The following is a 19,273-nucleotide window of genomic DNA, read 5'->3' on the forward strand; positions in this document are numbered from 1 at the left end:
TTATCTGGCCAAATTACCTGACCGTGAACCAGATTCTCAGCAGGGTGCAATGGAGGATGCCTTGTGCAGTGTCTGCTCTAGCCATTACAAACTGCCAGCAAAATTGAAACCCAATTACGAGTTCTAAAGCTCAGGCAAGGTTCAGTCAATGACTTTGTGAACCTTAAGCCAGTTGTAGAAAGCAGTTAATCATGTCTCATTTGACAGTGCAGACATTTGAGTCCTGATTCAATTTCACCTGCAGTGGATCCTTAACTTGAACCCCATGTTACTAACAGGCCACTATTTGAACTCCTGAAATGTTGGTTCTTCCACTGTTTTTCCTGACTGCCTTTTTAAATAGCTAGTGTTCTATAAAGAAGAGGTTGAGCCATGATGACTGATCCTTTCTGTTCCTTCTTCTGTTTGGATAAAATCTTGTGGTTAAAACCTAATCTTGTAATGAAGACATATAGGAAATTGATATTCTTCCTGAAACTTTTATGCCTCTATAACAAATGATCCCACTACATGTTGCACAGAAAAGAGTTTTGCTTTCCATCTCAAAGTAAGCTGTTGCAGGTTACCTGTGCCACTATTTATAGTCACAGTAAAAACAGTCTTTGACACAGACTGAAATCCACCTAGGACATATGCTTTGGTTTAGTACTTAGAGTCACTTTGTCATGGCTCGTGCAACATGTTGATTTCTCAAGAAGGTATTCTCTGACGAGGCCATTGAAGTTTTCAGTTCTGATGGCATTGTGGGAAGCTGTCCTGTAGGCAGTGTGTTTTGTCAGTCAGAGAATGCCTCCACAAAAGTGGCATGCACCTTTGGAGCTGCACATTGTGCAAGGTGCATTTGGCAATAACTGAAAAAAAATTTTAGATTTTGTCTTAAGCATTCAGTGATTCTGTGAACAAGAAGAGAACGTATACTGGGAAGTGAACAGTTCATGGCTGTCAGAGTAGGTGCATCTATGCCATGTAGCTGCTGGCCAAGGTAGAGCTTTACAGGTTGGCTACACGAGATGCATGGGCACTCTTGTGAATGGTTCCTGTTGGTAACAGAGCTCCACTCCAACAGATCTTTCTGAAAACCATACTTGTATTTATTCACATGCTTGTTTCTTAAACTTGAAATTATTTCTTTTAAGACTTCTGACATAAAGTTCTGAAAAGCTATAAGCTAATGAAATTAATTCCAGAATGAATGCTTTGGTTTTCATTTACTATAGCCAGCCAAAAGAGAATAAAAGTGCATTAACTGAGTATTTCAGTTGAGTGGTTAAGCTTTAGGAATGTTACAAAATGCCTTTTGGATGCCAGTTAAACCATCAGGATCAGCATCCGGCATGTTTCCCATCCCCTTGTTGTGTCTTCTGTAATCTACACATCTGGAAAGTACATACCTGCCTACTTACTGATCACTGAAGTAGCAGAATGCTTTTATTATAGAACACTTCCTTCAGTTAAGTAGAGGTGATTTTATTGGCTTTTGATTTATGTAAGCATTTAATTTTATTTAAATTTGCCAAGTAAAGATGGTCTTCTAGATAGCAGAAATAATACACAGCTTCTTACTTTTTAGGTTTTTTTAGTACCAGTCTCAGACTTAAGTCTTTATTCCATTTTCCAACATCAAATCATGTTGCTGTCTACCTTCTAGGCTTCTATTTCCAGATCAGTCCCTATGCCACTGTCAAACATTTCAGTGCCAAAATCAACTGTTTCACGTGTGCCGTGTAATGTAGAAGGAATAAGCCCTGAACTGGAAAAAGTATTCATTAAAGAAAACAGTGGAAAAGAAGAAGTATCCAAGGTAAGCTTATATTAACGTGCTTTTTCTTTGTAATCTATAAACACGTGGGAAACCTTCCTCGTGAGAAACCTTCCGTATGGCTGAAATTACAAATAATTTTCTTCAAAGGACTGTTTGTTTGAAAATTTTGTTTCAGTGTTTCAGGGTGGTGGTTGGGGTTTTTTTTCTTGTAGTTAGGTTGGTTGGTTTTTTTTTTTTTTTTTAAGGGCTTCTGGCCAAACATACTTTGTTTAGAATGCCCTATCTGTAGAGAACTTAAAAGTTTTTGTACGAAATGCAAGTGCTTGAAAATTTAGATACTTCAGGCTACAGTAGTAAGTAATTAGAGACCAGGAGATTAATTTGTTTGCTTCATTTTGCGTTCTTTTTCTTAGGTGAGACTTAAGTTTCCTGTGCTATGCTCTGCTTTTTGATTTTAATGCTTTTCTTCCATAAACTGAATGTGGACTATTTTACTTCCATGAAATCACTGTGATCTATCATGGGACATCTCCATATGGGAAATAGTGACAAATGGGGCAGCTTTGCTTATGTGGGAGAGCTGGAGCATTGGAACTGTCATTGAGGAGTACTGAAGTGCTTAGATGATACTTAAAATGTGAAATACTTGGTTTACAGCCACTGTTTCCTAAATAGCCAATCAAAATTTTCTGCTGTGGAATAAGCTACTGTTTTATTAATCTTCTCTAAGATTTAGGTTCTTTTCTTGTGAATGGTCATGTAATAGCAATTCAATGTACAAGTCAAGCTATAAAACTTTAATCAGAGGTTTAAGATTCCAAAACCTGATATTTGTAGTTCTTCATTTCGGCAGTAAACTTAAAAGTTTTGGAATAGTCTTGGCTTCTCCAGAGACTTAGTTGTGCAGACAAAGCAATCCTAAGAATGAAATAGTGTAGTAGTTTTATGCTAAGCTTGCTTTCCTAAGTCTGTCTCATCCCTTTAGAAGGGGTGTGTGCTGTAATAGGGGAATAGGGAAAAAACAAACACACAAACTGAAACAGAAAGTCCAAATCAATAAACCTTGTTGCAGCATCTCCAAAGAGAGTATAAAAAGGTATGTATTACAGTACCACCATTGATGTTGTAATCTCCTGTGGTTAGAGGACATTTCATTTATTTATCAGACAAATCATCTTCATAAATGTTGTCCTTGGGCTTTAACAGCTTATTACTTGGGATGCAGGACTCAGTCTCCTAAGTCACTGAATGTACTGGCTCTGGTCCAGCAAAACAGTTAAGCACATACTTAAGTGCATTGTTGGATTGGGGCCAGAGGTGCTCAGCAGTTTATGCAACCAAGGCAATACCGAACCCTTTCTCCAAACAGCTAGCTGGGCAGAGTCTTCAGACACAAAAGAAAGTCATAAATTAGACATTGTCCTTGAAGTCAAGTCCATCTTTGTGGGCAGAGGGTTGTTTCCTGCTATGTAACTGTTAATTTCTGTGAAGTCTGGTCTAGTGGGACGCCTAGCACTGTCTTTGAGCTTACTAGATCTCATAGCTTACTTGTGAACGATCATAACAAGAGTAATTTACCCAATCTTACTGCTGGTGAACTTTCTCCTAATAAAGCAATTTAGCTTCATTTTAGCCTGGGGGAGTTGGGGCAGCTAGGTTAAAGGTTAAGAATTACCGAACAAAAGATAAACCGTAGGAAACCAAACTTCATTAGTTTCACTGCTAGTGAAACAATTTGGTTTTCTTTCAGTTTTCTGCCATTCTTTCCTGCTGTAACATTCTCTATTTTTAGAAAGTATTTTAAAATAGCAATCAAAGATAGGTGGTTGCTTTGGGTGATTTGTGAAGGATACGTTACTGTATAGACTTGATTGTAAGATTGGCGTTCATCTAGATTTTCAGCTGGTTTCTTTTAACCTGTTTCCACATTTACTTCACAGTTTTAACAGTGCATGTTCAAACCTTAATTTTCATATGAATCGATCTATCCAGCTGCATAAAACACTTTGTGCCTATTGTGAATCTGTATTCATTTATGAGGAAAGATTTGGGGAATAACATACAACCTGCTAAAAAGACTGAGAAGGAATATTACCTTTATTTTAGGTGTAGCTCACTACCTAATTTTTTTAATTTTTATTTTAAATTTCGGTACTAGTAGCTTTCTGAGTTCTCCATTTCAGTAACCATGTTTGGGCTGTCCCAAGTAAAATAAAACACAATTCAGTTCTGTTAACTTTTAAAATTTTAGTCTAGTGTTCTTGAATTTTTTTCTATTAGTCTCTCGTCTCTTCAGTATAAACTTGTGATTTTTATTTTTTTTAACAAACAGTTCCGATACTGAGATCAGACTAGGTGATATAGAGGACAAAAATAAGCTTAAGGTTAAAGCAGCTGTATGGATAGTTTTATGGCTATTACTTGAATTACTTTTTTAATTTAGCTCCGGTTAAAATGCGTAACCAGTGGAACTTTCCTCCCAGTTTCATACTTCCTTACTTAGTCTTCAGATACACAAATCAGTACAATTTATTTTTTAGACTTGTTTTTTCATTTTGTAGGGTATGATGCTACATGCTTTCTGTTCTCCCTTTTGCTGACTTGAATTCTTGCAATCCTACTTCTTAAAAAACTGTATAAATTGATTTGGAATATGTCTGCTGTGTTCTTTTATGCTGACTTAGTTCTGTTAGTTCTTTGAAACGCTCTTTTTTAATAATATTTTTAATAATATTTTAATGATAGTAGATATTGTACTTATAAAAGCACAATTACTTATAAAAATAATTATTGTAGACATTAGTCTTGTTATTTTTGTGTTTCACAAAGAAAGTTGATGATACAGTAATGTCATTATATCATTACCTTTTAATAATCTAACTGACCATAAAGTTTAAAGACATTGCATTGTAAGTGGTCAAAACATTCCAAATATTACATTCTTTTCAGTTTAGCTATGTATGTGTATATTTTTTCAGATCATTCATCTTGCATAGTTAGCTGAAGGTGTTCTCTTTTTTCTTTCATAAAATTAAGTTAAAGTTGGCTTTTTTGAGTAATTTTTAATCGCCTCTTTCTTCTCAGATTTATTAATCATCTTTAATTCATTTTCTAATGCATTTATTGAAAGATCCTGCATATATTTTCCTTCCTGTTTTATAGCTTGTTGACTAGCTTTCCAGGAAATTGCGATGGTGTGTCTCTGTTTCCACTGTACTTTGTAAGAGGGAATCAGCTTTTTGTGAAGTTGTGATGGGCTTTTGTTCTTTGTCCCATTGTGACTCCACAACACAAATGTGGGAGACTTTGGTACAATAAGATGATGGACTTACTGTAGGGAGTGAGGGGTAAGAGGTGTTCCCTCTTTACAGAATACATTGCGAAAATAATGGAAAATGGCCTGGAGCGGGACATGGACACACTCATAGGTCTCCTATTAGGGAAAAATATTACGGGAACTATCTTTCAAGTATACAGAAATAATTAGAAATGAAGCAATTTTGATGGACTATAACACAATATAAGTAAAACGATAAATGTGTTTCTTGTTTGATTTCTAATGCTTCTGGAAATAGCAAGATGGTTTTATGTACCTATCAGAAGACTTAATCCTGTAATAATAAAAGGCCTTTTCTAATTTGCACAGATGCAGAGGATCCTTATTTAAATCTTCATATCCTTCATCTGGAAAGTCGGGTTTTTGGCAAGTGCTCCTTCCCACGATACGTTGGTTTTTTTGCACTTGCACCTTATCTGATGCATTGATGACTTCATTGATGCTAGAAGGAAGAAGTACTTTCCTATGTCTGCCTTTGTTCCTGTCTAGAGAACAGTTTTTAAATGAAAAGCACTGAGGCTTTGCTCTCAAGAAGTGGCCTCCCAAATAGATGTAAGGCTTGTGAAGAACAGATTATTTTTAAGGCTCCCGTTGGTACATTATAGCATCAGGAATGCTACTATGATACTAAGTAGGGTGTTCTTGTTTTTTCCAGTGAAAAGATTGATGCTGAAAACAATGTGGTGAATTTTAACAGTGTATTGAGAAATGCATGCTGCCTTTGTCAAATTGAGCATTTCCATACCTTTGCAGGGAGGTGAGGGTAGTATGTAACTATGTCCAAGAACACACTGTCCCATAGGAGTTGGCAGGTGTCCTGTTAGAATGCATTTGGCATAAGGTTAGTACATGACTGGAAACTCCTGCAAAAAAAACCCAAACCAAAACAAAACCCCAGTGTATAGAATGCAGTAATGTCTAGTTGTTTTCCATGCATTGAGTGTTATGAAAACTAATAGCAGCTGTACCAAATTAGTTACCCTATTTCTTATGTTCTAAGGTTGTGAAGACTTCAGTTTTTAAAATAGTTTAGGCATGACTCATGGAAAGTAACTTCTAAAGTATTTATTTATGTTGATCAGGTTTAATACATAGAGTTTTTAAAAAGTGGAATACTTCTACTTGATATTTTCATGAAGTTTTTTGCACTTGTCAAAACGTGGATTCAATATTAAGGGAAAGATAAATACAGAAGCACAGTAATCTGAAATATTTGCAGGCATTTTCTTGCCTTAAAAGTTATTTTACTTGGAAAGAGTGATAAATATTTAGCTTTTTCTACTTGTGTGTATATTTAGAGACATGTCTAAAAGCATGTACAACTTTTTGTATCTCTAGTTTTAATTCAGTGAAGATTGAAATATGTGATTTGGAATATACTTCCTGACTACATAAGACTGTGTTGTTCCTCCAGGTGTGGAAGAACATCTGTGTTATCCTGAAGTCTTTAATTATGTGATCACTTACTGTTTTTTTCCCCTCCCTGGAATCCTTGCTTTACCTGTTACGTAGAGCATAGTATATGCACTTAATGAACAGCTGTTAGGTGTTTTTGTTTTCTCCTCATTAGATATGTGTCCTAATGTTCACTATTAAACCTTGCTTTGAAGTCAGAAATCTGAATTTCTTCCTGGGTTTTTGCTTTTATATAATGAGAGTGTGTTGGAAATTTTGTTCTTGTTTTATCACACCTGTGTGAGAAGAAAGGTGATGATATCTGCACTTTATGGATGGAGAAACACGAATCCATCAGGCTTCTGTAATGTGATTCTTCATGTAACTCAGGATACTGCCTGCCATTTTAGGAATTTAAAGTGCACCTCCCATAGTCTCTTTCTGCATCTGTGAATGTTGAAGACTTTTGCAAATCAATCCTGTATAGACTGGGCATCCAGAAAAGATACTGTAGGAGAGGTTGGTTCCTGGCATCTCATAGAATTTTTGTGGCAGAGACAGAAATAAAAATGCTGTTCTGCATGGCAGTTATTCTTTTGGTTAAGTTAATTATGAGACTTTTCTTCCAACAGCTTCAGTCTTGTTTTCTACCTCTCTTCTGTCTGTGTAACAAATGATATAATGCTTCAGGTCTATCTTGTGCACTGAATGAGTCATGGCCTGTTGGGGGTGATGGGAATAGCAACATGTAGTCATGTTGTAACGCATATGCAATGTGAACTGAACTGTTGGAACAGACCACACAGCTGTGTCCAAACTTTTCAGCATTTGATGTAGCAACTGTAATGTTCTCTTTATAGTGTGTTTCTTTATTCTTAATTGAAATGTGAAATGGTATTAACTTGGAAGGCTCATAAGAAGAAAAGGCTCTTCCTGCTCTGCTATGTCTGCCTCTTTGTATAACACGTGGTGGTTTTCTGGATAGACTATTGCTGAAAAGGGGAGAATGTGGTACTCAGCCAGTAGGTTTCATGTCCTCATTGCTAGCAAAAGTGTTGGGCTGAATTTTAGGCTCTGGAACAAGCTGTTACAGTTTTGGAATACATGGAGAAGAGGAAAGCAATAAAATAAAAATGTTCACTTGAACTGAGAAGGAAAAAGACATTTTTTTTTGTAGCTAGAACATTTATGCTGTTCTCTATGGCTTGAATACAATCCTCACTGAAGTGAGGATAAAAATGATATTTAAATCTTGGAGGCATTTTTTCCCCTTCACTTTTAAGAAAAACTGTAATTCTGATTTGATTCCTTACATTTAAAGCAGCACTGTCTTTATGATAAAGCTAATTTTTCAGCGGGAAAGACAAGCAGAATCTACTACTGTGAACACATTCGTGCAGTATATTGCAGAATGGGATGCAAGATCTCTCTGGCCAGTGCCAGCTAGGCTGATATGAGCAGGCAGTGCTTACCAGCTTTGGTTCAAGAGAAAGCTTGTGAACCTTGTATGAACCTGTGCATCATCTGCTTAGTTGTCATTTTGTCAGAGGTCACCTATAGAAGTGAAGGATGGAATGTAGAGGTGTGCTAGAGAATTACGACTTACTAGCAAAACTTGGATGGTTTCATTTATAATTGTAGTTCAGTTGGTTGTTACAGCAATAGTGTGCCATTGTATTGGACGTTTTCTACTTTCCCTTTAATCCAAATGCGATGTCTGTTAGGGTACTTGTTTTTCTTTCATAACAACATTGACCTTTATCGAACATTGTATTACTAAGTATAATTAGAAATCTGTTTGTTGGGGAGGTTTGCTTTTTTTAAACTATCATAAAAAATATAAAAACATAATACTAACATGTGTTGAAGTGCGTTCTGGTGTTAACTTTACATTAAGAGGATATAGTTGGCTTGGAAATCTGCACATTGTCCCAGCATTCAGCATAATTAATGTACGTTGTGTCTGTTGCATTATTTTCTTGTGTAAAAGTTGTTCTTTCAAAAATGGCTTGTTTGCTGTTCTTAAGGCCTTGCCTCATTGCTTCAGTTATGAGTGCTACAGCCTGACATTGCTTAGGAGTTTGATCTTTTCTGTGTAACCTGAACTGCTTGTTTCTCTTGCAGCCTCTGGATATCCCTGATGGTCGAAGGGCCCCATTACCTGCTCACTATCGTAGTAGTAGTACACGAAGCATTGACACTCAGACTCCGTCTGTGCAGGAGCGCAGCAGCAGCTGCAGCAGTCATTCACCATGTGTCTCTCCCTTTTGCCCTCCTGAATCTCAGGATGGGAGTCCTTGCTCAACAGAAGATTTACTCTATGACCGTGATAAAGGTGAGAGTAGAATGGCCCACCTTTACCTATGGGAGGCATGTGATGTCCTGATTTTACAACTACCTTCATTTTACTCATTACATCAGTTTTTGTTTGGTTTGATGGTCGTGGAGGGATTGAGGATTTATCTTAAAATTGGTTTTGTTTGTTTACATATCTTTTTCCCTCTTGTTTGTGAAACTTCACAAACATCTTCCATAAATACGTCAGAGGAGCACAGCAAACAGTCTTAACTTATTTATGAAGATTCTAATGTGAAGAATTCAGACTGTAACATGTTTATGTTTAAAAAAGGTTTCAAGAAGGTTTGTGGTAGACTATATGTTCATCATGGGTGAGTTACTTGCTAATCAAAATGGTGAAGTTTTGGACTGCTTTTACAAGTACTCTGCTTCTGAACTTTTACATTCCACTTGAAGCTATTTGGTGAGGAGCTCAGATACGAGTTTGAACAATCTGATGGAGAGTAATTACTTGTCTGTGTATGTTGCATAACAACCCCAAATTTCTGAATAACTTATGTGTTTATATGTCAATATCCTGCATTTTTTTTCAAAGTCTCTAAAATGTTGTTTGGTTTTGTAGGGGGAGTAAATCAGAGTTTCAGTAATTAAGAGCTACTGACAGAACATGTAGTATGAAAACATAGGCACGAGTGCAAAAAGACTGATTTTTTTGGACAACTGATTACTAATGAAATTATCCTTGGGCTTCTGGTCAGCTAGCTGGAAACATGGACTTTAGTTTGGAGGTATGCAGGGTTTGGGTAAAACATGCAAGCTGAGAGTAGTAAGTTTCACAGAGGAAATTAAAACTTTTAAGATTTAGTGTAGATTTACTAATGAGCTAAAGACAGTAGTAGTTTGAGGTTAAAAGGTTAAGCTTTTGCTGTAAATATTCACTGTTTAATAATTCTTAAAGTAATTTGGGAGTAAGGTTGGGGAGGGCAGTGGGAGAAATACTAGCTTTTCTTGGTTTCTGAAAAGTATTCCTTCCCCATCTTGGATTCAAAAGGAAGTAGTGGAAAACATAGCCACCTGCCCAAATCCTGAATTGAGGGTGGGTGTGTTCATGTGTGTAAGTTAACCACATCAGAGTAAAAGTCTCAGCTCAACATGATAGTTGGCCACGCTCCAAAAATAAGAGAGATATTAACTCCCCCACCCCCACTTCGCTTTCTTATGGTATGCATGTGAATTGCAATGTGTTGTCAAGACTGAATCACTATAGAGACATCCACTAAAGTATTAGCACACAAAGAAATGTATTGACAGGTAAATTTGTTCATATATGTCCTGATAACAAATATAAGTTCAAAAGTGAGGAAATGAAAAGAATAATTCCTTTTGCAGTTAGTACTCAGTTATCAGAGTAATTGGAATTTTCAGTGGTACTTTATTGGCAGTAGCAAGTGAAGACAGTTTGAAATAGTGCATCTAACCTCCTTAATGCTTTGCAAGGGTTTTTATCTCCTGTCTTGGATTTTTTGAACAGCTAATTGGAATAAAATTTATTGGTGAACTTTGCAATGAGTAGATACTTACTTCTTGTTTCGGTGTTAAGACTGGCTTTATGCTAGGTTTGTATCAAAAGTCTGCTTTAGTAGTAGCATATAGATGATAAACAGCCAGCTTTGTAAAGTTAATATAATTGCATTTTTGAATTAGTTTAAGTAAGGTACTTAATACTGTGCTTATGAAAGATAAAAGCTTGAACTGCTCATCACAACTTTGTTCTTTGAGGACAAGATAGAAAAATGTGTAGCGTTTCCAAGAGAAAGTAATCTGTTCCGAGGTTGTAAAAGCATAGTCAGAAAGGTGCCTTTTTCTCTCAGATCATTAAGATCCCACAGGCCAGTTGTTCTGAATAAGAACGTTATCTTCAAAATAGTTAAATTACAGATAAATAAGGGATATAAGTAGAAATCATAAGGGAATAGCAAGTTTTGAGGGACAGTTTATTAATATCTGTTGTGGATGTTGCCTGCTTTATAAAACGGAACTTATGAAGTTTTTTGCGCCTTCATTGTAGAGGTTTTTGTGATGCTAGAATACAACTGTTGTGAATTTGCTGTGAGGCCTGTTAAATTTTGAAAAATGCTTTGTATAATCAAATGTAGACAATTTAAACCCAAGATATTTTTCTGTTACATTTCTCAAGTTGAGGTTTTATTTTTCCTCTCTATGGGAATAACTTGGCTTTACCATTTAAAAAATACAATTATCAGCCTTATGAATCAGCTCTTGAGTGTGTTGCTGAATAGGAAAGGAAGGTTAGTAGTTTGAGAGACATGAGCAGTGAGAGGAGCCAGAGCTCTGTACAGACACAGCACTGCTTTACATTTCTAAAGCATCTTTTATTTCTTGAGCAAAGCTGTGCTTTGGCCTGAGGCCCTCACAGCTGCTCTTTGGACTGTATCAGCTGTTTGGTTTACATTTCTGCAAGAAGCTGCTAAATCTATTGAATTTTTCAAAAGAAAGTGAAGGCTAAATTTCAGAAAAGGCCCAAAATACTGCTCCGAATGGAGCAGTGATACTAAATAGTATTGATTGGAGCAGAGAGGGAAGGGTGGGAGAGAAGATATTTTAAGGGCACCTGGCTTTATGATTTTGTTTTGAGTATCAGCCTATTGCAAGGCAAGTGACTGCCTTGCTGCATTAAAGCTATTGGTTTCACTAGAGCTGTTTTATGATACTCTGGTCCAAGAGACTATAATTCAGAGTGCTACATGGCATACTTAGCAGCTGTGACAGAGGAAAGTTCAAAGGCATCCTAAGGTATAAGCAGATGAAATTTGGGAGGGGTTGTGCAAAAATGAATAGTATAACCTGTTTTTCAGGGATTTTGATTTAGGTGCTTTTGTGTAGCATTGTGTATTCCCACTGTTGCTAGCAGGCTGTTACAAGCAGCATGTTCATGAAGATGAAATGAAGATACTTTTTTAACTTCTGGGCATCTGATTCATAGTTTTTAAAATGAAAATTGTGCGTGAAGTCTTTGGATAGTCTTAAGAAACAAAGGTATTTTTGAACCTATCAAAACAAATCCCAAGACTCACTGGCAAAGTTTTCTTTGTTTTGCCACTCAAAAAATTGTTTTACAGATTCTTTTTTAGTTTGCCTCCTTTGTTGCTCTTAATATATGCAAGCTAAAATTTGTGGTATTAACTCATCTGGTTAAAATAGTGGTTTTAGTGTTTAATTACAATCTTAAATATTTTCTAGGTAACAGAATATATCCATTTTGAATAGTTATGTTTAGAAATTCTATGTAATAGGGCTCCATATTGTCTGCTATGTGGTTATGGTAACAAAACTCACTTCAAAGGTTACATCTGTTAATCTTCAATCATTGTCATTTTAATGAAATGTCATTAGTTGGCTGAAATCTGCCAGTGGAGCACACCCTACTGGTGGAAATGTGGGAGATGCAGACGTGGTCTCTGACTTGAAGGCTCATGCACTGCAGCCTCTGAGACAGTAAAAAAAAAATGTGTAAATAGCACAGTTTGAGAATACACATTTGTAGTGCATTAAGGTTTAATAATGTGACAGTTCAGCATTTAAGAGCTTACAGGATACACAAGTGGAGACTGGCTTGAACTGTAAATTCCACCTCTTACCACTTTAACTCATGGCCCCTTTCCCCAGTACCCTACCGTTCTTTCACTGCTGCTGGACGTGTAGAACTAACACCAAGGTTGTACATGTGAACCTCGTAATAACCACATATATTTTTCAAATAGTAGTGTGGTATGTGTTTGTTCAAAATAAAAAGCGAACAACTTAGTAAGCTTTCAAAGCAGGGAGGGTAAAGAGGGAAACTGAATGGTTAAATTATACAATTTAATTTTTTGTTTTTACTTGTTTAACAGCTGTCTTATATAGAAAGTTTCAGCCAGACAGGGCTAAATAAACCAAAAACTTGATTGAAAACTGAACTGGCTAGACAAGACTCTAAATCTTCCAAGAACTGACTTAACTTTGAATTCCGTTTGATTCTTTCCTTGGATGTACTTCCACAGTTTTCCACTATTTGGTGGAATGAACAGTAGCACATTTTATGTCTCAAATTTTTTAAATAGAAACTTGGATCTTCAAATTTAAATATTAGAAGGAGGAAACAAACTGTCTGGGTTCTGTTAATGATTTCTGTGTTTGGAATGAGCTGTGTGGGCCAACAGTGGAAAGATGCCAACAGGACCATCATGCTCCCAGCTTGGCAAATATCTGTATTGTCTCAAAGCTTTTTCTGCCTTCATACAGTTAACACCTAAAATTCTGTAAATAGAAGTTCTGTGTTCACTCTACAGCAGGGAAGAGCTGAATAATCAATACACTACTGAGGTTCACTTCAACTGTTTTTCTTCTCATATCTTTCATAGTAAATCTCCAAAGGGAAGTGCGACATTTGAGATTATTTGTGTCTTCTTGTAAGAGAAAGCAGAGATGTTTCAAAACCTCTAATGATTAGCCTTTGTATTTGAGTCATGGTTATACAAAAGTTTATGTAGTTACTGTTTGCAAGCTGTTAAAGACAACTTTGTATGCTTCAGTGAATCTAGATCATAGTGCTTGAAGCTTTGGTTAGTTTTCCAGTGTTGCTGAAATGGCACATGTTAATAGCAGAATAAACAAAGGTATCTTGAGTTAAAAATGGTAAAAGTACCCCACATCGGTGGAAAGACTCAAAAGGAGCTAAAGCAAAGAGCAGTTACTTCTCTCCAAATAAGGAGCATTTGTAAGTTGGGGCATCCTCTTTAACTTTGCCATTTTATTTCATTTTTTTTAAATTGTAAGCCCAAGCAGAGAATAGGGAGCCACTAATACTAGCCCGAGATAGATGTTGCTCTTTGCAAAGGTATGAGCCACTGCAGGAAGCTAATTTTCTGTAATTATTTTTGTACCTGCTTTATTTCCTTAGTGCATTGAATATCATGTTGTCAAGAGGAGTGTTTAAAATGAACCCTTTCATAGTCTTAATTTTTCAAACTTTTGTGCTTCCGCCATTACCAGAGTTGAGCCTTCTCTCTTATATATAGTTTTCTGAGAAGTACAAAGAAAACTGCCTATTGCCTTGTGTCCTCAATCTTCACACCTTTAGTTCTGTGTCTAGTAAAATATACACAGACAGCTAGAGTTATGAAGAATGCCTATATCAGATAGTTAGTAGTGATGAGTGAATTTATTTTGGAGACTAAAACAACTTCACAATTGTGAAGCAAATAAGGTAGGGCATTGTAATGATGAGGTGTCAGTACCTGTGTTACAAACATGCTTTGTTTCTTTGCAGCTTCTGAACTATTCATGAGACCAATGAGGTCAATATTCCGGTGAAGAATTATGTTTTAAAATAAGATACATGCTGTATACACACATTTTCAATAACTGTGTTTATACAGTGAGAAGGCATATTATCATTACCACTCATAATTCTTCTGCATGTATTATGCATATTACCTTGTTCATTTATGGTTTTTGAAATACATAATAAAAGAACGTATTTGTTTCCAGGATCACAGCTCTGCTTTGTTGCGATTGCAGTGTTCTGGATAAAAATATCCTCCTGTTATGTGTTGTTATATGATAGATTACTGCTGCACTGAAGCTTTTATTCAGAAGAAATGTGCTATACAAGGGTATGCTATACAAGAAATAGCCTGCAATAAAGGAAGCATTGTGGTAGAAGCAAACCGGCATAGTGGCTAAATTGTGAAAAAAGGCATCTTGTTTGGAAATCGAATTTAATTAAAAAGCACTCTCAATCTCTAGTAATATAACTGCTTTAAATTTTCAGACAGTGGGAGTAGCTCACCGTTGCCCAAGTATGCCTCATCTCCCAAACCAAACAACAGCTACATGTTCAAACGAGAGCCCCCAGAGGGATGTGAGCGAGTGAAGGTCTTTGAGGAAATGTCGTAAGTAATGCCTTTTATATCAGCTGGTATCTGCAAAGCAGTAAACCTGTTTACTGAGCCTATTCAACTGCAGATGAATAAACTATTCCAGCTGATGAGTTTTTCAGGAGCAAACTATTCTTAGAGTTTGTACAGAAGAAGTTGAAGTGTTCATGTTGGTTTGAAGAGGAAATGGAGTCTTTTATGCTTGAACTCTTTTTGTGCAATTATAAAAGGCAACAAAAATCCAAGCAGAAAAGATAAGGTACATTTAATTTCCTAAGCATTTATAATCCTCTTTCCATATATTTTTTATTAACTTTTTAAATGTTCGTGGCTTAAAACAAAACCCCCTTTGTCATAATTCTGTATCAGTTTCAAGCATAGGTTACATTTTGATACGTATAAAACATATAAAATGGAATGAAACACATATAAAGTGTTTGTAGACAGTAGTATACTTATGGTATAGACTTTGCTCAATATTTTCACTGGGCAAGAAATCAGAAATTAAACTCTTGGCCATCGTGTCTTCTTACCCTAGACCCAGCAGTATTTGAACACGTGCTGTTGAGGTTGCATGCTAGCTCCTGTGGATGAAAGAATTAAGGAGGGGATGTTTCTTGCTTTAACAGCATTCATTGCCTGCTGGATGGTGAAGGAGCAATGTTGGGTTGTGGAGGAAACCTCCAGACAAATTACAGAATGTGGGAAAGGAGAGGTCTATTTCATGGAGGTTCTCAAAGGGATTTGATATGACTAAATGTGTTGTTGCTGCACTGTTTTTATTAAAGAAGAATTTGTGCCATTCTAAATTACTGTGGCATTTTTTCACGTGCATATGTATTGCAGATTTTTCTTGCTGGAAGTTGCATGTTTATCCAGTAATTATCAAGTCATTTTTGTGACAGTGCTGTTTTTAATGCTGTGGATCAGTTAGCTGACTACCAATATGGAAGATGTTTGCCCCTCTGTCCAATTAATCCCATTCCTTGTCATTCACATTTTAGCAATGTGTAGAACCACAAAGTTCATGACGTATAAAACATCTTCGTTGGCCAGGTATAATGTTTTTTCTTGTTGTAGGTCTCGTCAGCCTGTCTCAGCCCCTCTCTTTTCATGTCCTGACAAAAACAAGGTTAATTTCATCCCAACCGGATCAGCTTTCTGTCCTGTAAAACTTCTGGGCCCCCTTCTTCCCGCTTCAGATCTGACGCTGAAGAACTCTCCAAACTCTAGTCAAAGCACAGCTTTGAGCACCCTGACTGTTGAGCAGCTTTCGTCTCGGGTCTCTTTCTCATCTCTGTCAGATGACACCAGCACAATGGACTCCACAGAGGTCCCAGTACAGCAACCGTCTCAACAGCAGCAGCCGCTTTTGCAAGAGATTCAGACTGAAGACCATTCCTCTCCTCAAAGCTATGTGTTAATCTAGACCAAGGTGGAGCAGGCCTCTGCCCTGAAACAAGGATTGAGGAGATAATAGTTCAGATACATCTGCATGAGGTGGCAACCTTTCAGAACAACACGGAATACTTAGCAGCATTCGAAAAAATATCTCAACGCTGTTCTTGGCAGGGACAGAATTCATATTCAGCATTTTTCGTGAGAAAGCAGTAATGCCTGCAGAATCCATATATCATTAAGCGTTTTAAGTGGAGACTATGCATTTCATAGTATGTTTGACCAGATTAGTACTGTGTCCTGTGTTCTGTTTCAAATTCTACAGTATAAATAAGCTCTATATATATAAAAAAAAAAAAAAGTTGCCTGTCTGAATAGAAAATGTCTTGCTGTGTTGTGTCCTATGGAAAATACTGTACTTCAGGATTATGTTTACAATTGATCCAGGTGTTTATGTTTCTAACTTCTGTAATACACACAATGCAAAAAAAAAAAAAAAAAAAAAAAAAAAAGACCACAACAGTTGCACAGTGCCCACCCTAAGGCCTAGCTTCAGGTACTTCTCTCGAAGTGTAAACTCAGGTAACTTGGAATGTATATCATATTGGAATATAAAATATTTTACAGCTACAAAGCTAAAGAGGGAACATCACTCTTTTGCCTTTCCTTATTTTATGCATTAATATTTCCTCATTACATTCCACTTTCTTGGAATAAGTGCATTCAGATCCAGGTGAACAATGACCCTGGACATGGGTGAACATGAGGAGAACCAGCAAATCTGTGATGTATATCACTTTGTCATGTGCTTACAAGTAAAACAACTGTTGCATTTACTGTCATTTCAATATATGTAAAAATGTGGCATTTAAAGGTTTCAGGTGTTGCTCAGTTAATGACTGTTAAACTGTTGCAAATAAAGTGTTCAGTACTAGGCTGTACATGAGAAACATTCCACGTTGTGTGTGAGAGGATTTTGAAAGACAAGAATGTTTTTGTTCAAGGACAGAAATTCTTTCAGGTTTCACAGGGGGGTGATGGGGATTTCCTCTCATGTTTTTGTTGGCAGTTAAGGATGTGAAATGCTACTGTTACCGTCTAAAAGTCAAATTAATGTTTAGTTTCTCTTTTGGAAATGTTCATTCATTTGCTGGTTGGAAATAGGTTTTCAGATTTTGTCAAGCAGTGTTAGATGAGCTGCATTTTATTTATGTAGTGAGTAATTGTGTTTGGATAAAAGTCCAGAAGTAGCAAGTGGGTGTTCTAAGAGGGGTGGGGAAAACAGTAGTTTTAAGTTCTTGTTACTTAATCAAAGCTTCTTCCATAACTTTCAGTTACTTAAGTTGTGTGTGTTAAAAGTGTGTTTTTTCCCCCCTCCTTAAGCGTGAATAATAAAAGAAAAATCCTTGTAAAATAATCCTGGTTTTGCAGGCTGGACACTTTCTCAAAATAGTACATGGCAAGAATGGGTTAGTGGTGCTCTTCTGTTGTACTGGAACAAGAGGAGCATTGCTTTCAGAGATAATTTCCTGTGATACAAAGAGGACCCCAAAGGCAAAATAAACTTGATGTTCTTGCTCCATTGCTTTCAGCTCAGTGGAACTACATTTATGCTGTCTGCTCCTAAGAGAATAAGGTTCACCTTTTCCAGGAATTGAAGAGATTAGTAGCCTGCAGCTACTGAGCATTTAAACTTGCTCCATTATGGTTTTTTCCTCTTTTGAAGATGAGATTGGAGGGGGGTGAGAGTGAGCCACCAATAACTACTCACTAAATATATGCTTTCTTTAGAGATAAAACACCGTTTTCTTTTTCTTACTGAGTTTTTGTTAATACTATCTTCCAAGGTGGAATTTGCAGCCTATAAAACACTTGCTGTTTTTTGACTCCCCTTGCAGAAAATAGAGGAGAGGTCTGTCTCTAACCATTTTCATGTGAAAAACCTTCTTGAAACACAACAGCCATCTTTAACCCTACTAATCTCAGGCCTAGGTGAAAACACTATATATTTTGTAGACCGAAGATAAAGGGGAGAAAATACTCGTAAGTATCGATTCCTTTTAATACTTTTCTTTCTAGATTAACATTGTGCAGTATCATGACCTTTTTATGCTCTGGTTATGTCCAGATAAGAAATTGTAGTCTGTTATTGGTGTTAGGTTCCCAGGGGATATGATGAGTGGTTTTTAGATCAGTGATGAAGTCTGTACAATATTGGCAATGCCGTTATGTGTTCTTTTTATTTTTTCCATGAGAAACTAAATATTAATTAAATTGCACATTTGTTCTTAGCAGATTTGAAGGTTTTGAACCAAATGTGTTAAAGCTAATGCTTTGCCATGTAAATTTCCCAGCAGTTGTTTATCTCAATTGTATTCTACATCCAGCTGTAGAAATTCTGTCAAATATTGTTTAAAGTTTTGTACATAGATGTACTGTTATTTCTAGCCACTGTGCTGAACAGTATTCCAGTTATCACACAATATTGCTTTACACAAGGAAATGTGTGGCTTTTGTTTTGTATTTTTTTCGGTATAGAAGTTCCTGTGTCTTATTTAAATAAAAATTATAGTTAAAAAAAAAAAAAGTGGTGGGGACGACACACAAAAGCAGTGGTTCATTTATTTGTTTTGGAACTGTGTATGAAACACCACAGAATAAGATTAAAGTTTAATATTGTTCCAAATTTACATCTAGAATAATGTCAACCATGTATCTTTATGACTAGTGTGCTGTGTCTTCTAGAACAAGATAATCTCTTATCTATTGATTTTTTGCATAACACTCTTCTGAGATGGGGGAAAAAATCTAAAAATAGCTGAGTGCTTGAATGTGCTTAAAAATAGCATATTTTATTCATATAATGAGGTTTTTCTTCAGAGCATACAAAAAAATATCAGTTAAGTGTTATTGGAAACTGTGTATCTGCTGCTGTGTTTGTGGTATGGCTAATTTCAAGTTATCTGTTGAAAATTATGAAAGCCATTAGATGTTTCACTATGTGAAACTAAACTAAACCCCTAAAGGATGTGGTATAAATCTACTGACAGTCTTGGTTTCATGTTGTTTTGTATGAGTCAAATGATTGTCATTTGACTTGCAGAATAATTCTTTCCAGATGGGGGGTGAGGGGGAGGGAGGAAG

At 36.4% G+C, this 19,273-nt stretch overlaps 1 protein-coding gene across 4 annotated transcripts in view; it reads left to right on the forward strand.

Moving 5' to 3' along the window:
* The window catches only part of GLCCI1 (glucocorticoid induced 1), a 59,326-nt gene extending 40,507 nt beyond the window's left edge, over positions 1-18,819 (forward strand). For 2 of the 4 annotated variants that reach the window (XM_074836381.1, XM_074836385.1), the window contains exons 5-8: positions 1,649-1,801; positions 8,619-8,829; positions 14,626-14,746; positions 15,812-18,819. In XM_074836381.1, coding sequence (XP_074692482.1) covers positions 1,649-1,801; positions 8,619-8,829; positions 14,626-14,746; positions 15,812-16,160 — 834 coding nt within the window. In that variant the 3' untranslated portion in view covers positions 16,161-18,819. The remainder of the gene's footprint in view (positions 1-1,648; positions 1,802-8,618; positions 8,830-14,625; positions 14,747-15,811) is intronic. The other 2 variants (XM_074836392.1, XM_074836403.1) reach the window with 1 other exon arrangement.
* Positions 18,820-19,273: the final 454 nt, after the last annotated feature.

This window comes from Strix aluco, chromosome 1 (genome assembly GCF_031877795.1).
Source record: "Strix aluco isolate bStrAlu1 chromosome 1, bStrAlu1.hap1, whole genome shotgun sequence".
Lineage (NCBI taxonomy): Eukaryota > Metazoa > Chordata > Aves > Strigiformes > Strigidae > Strix > Strix aluco.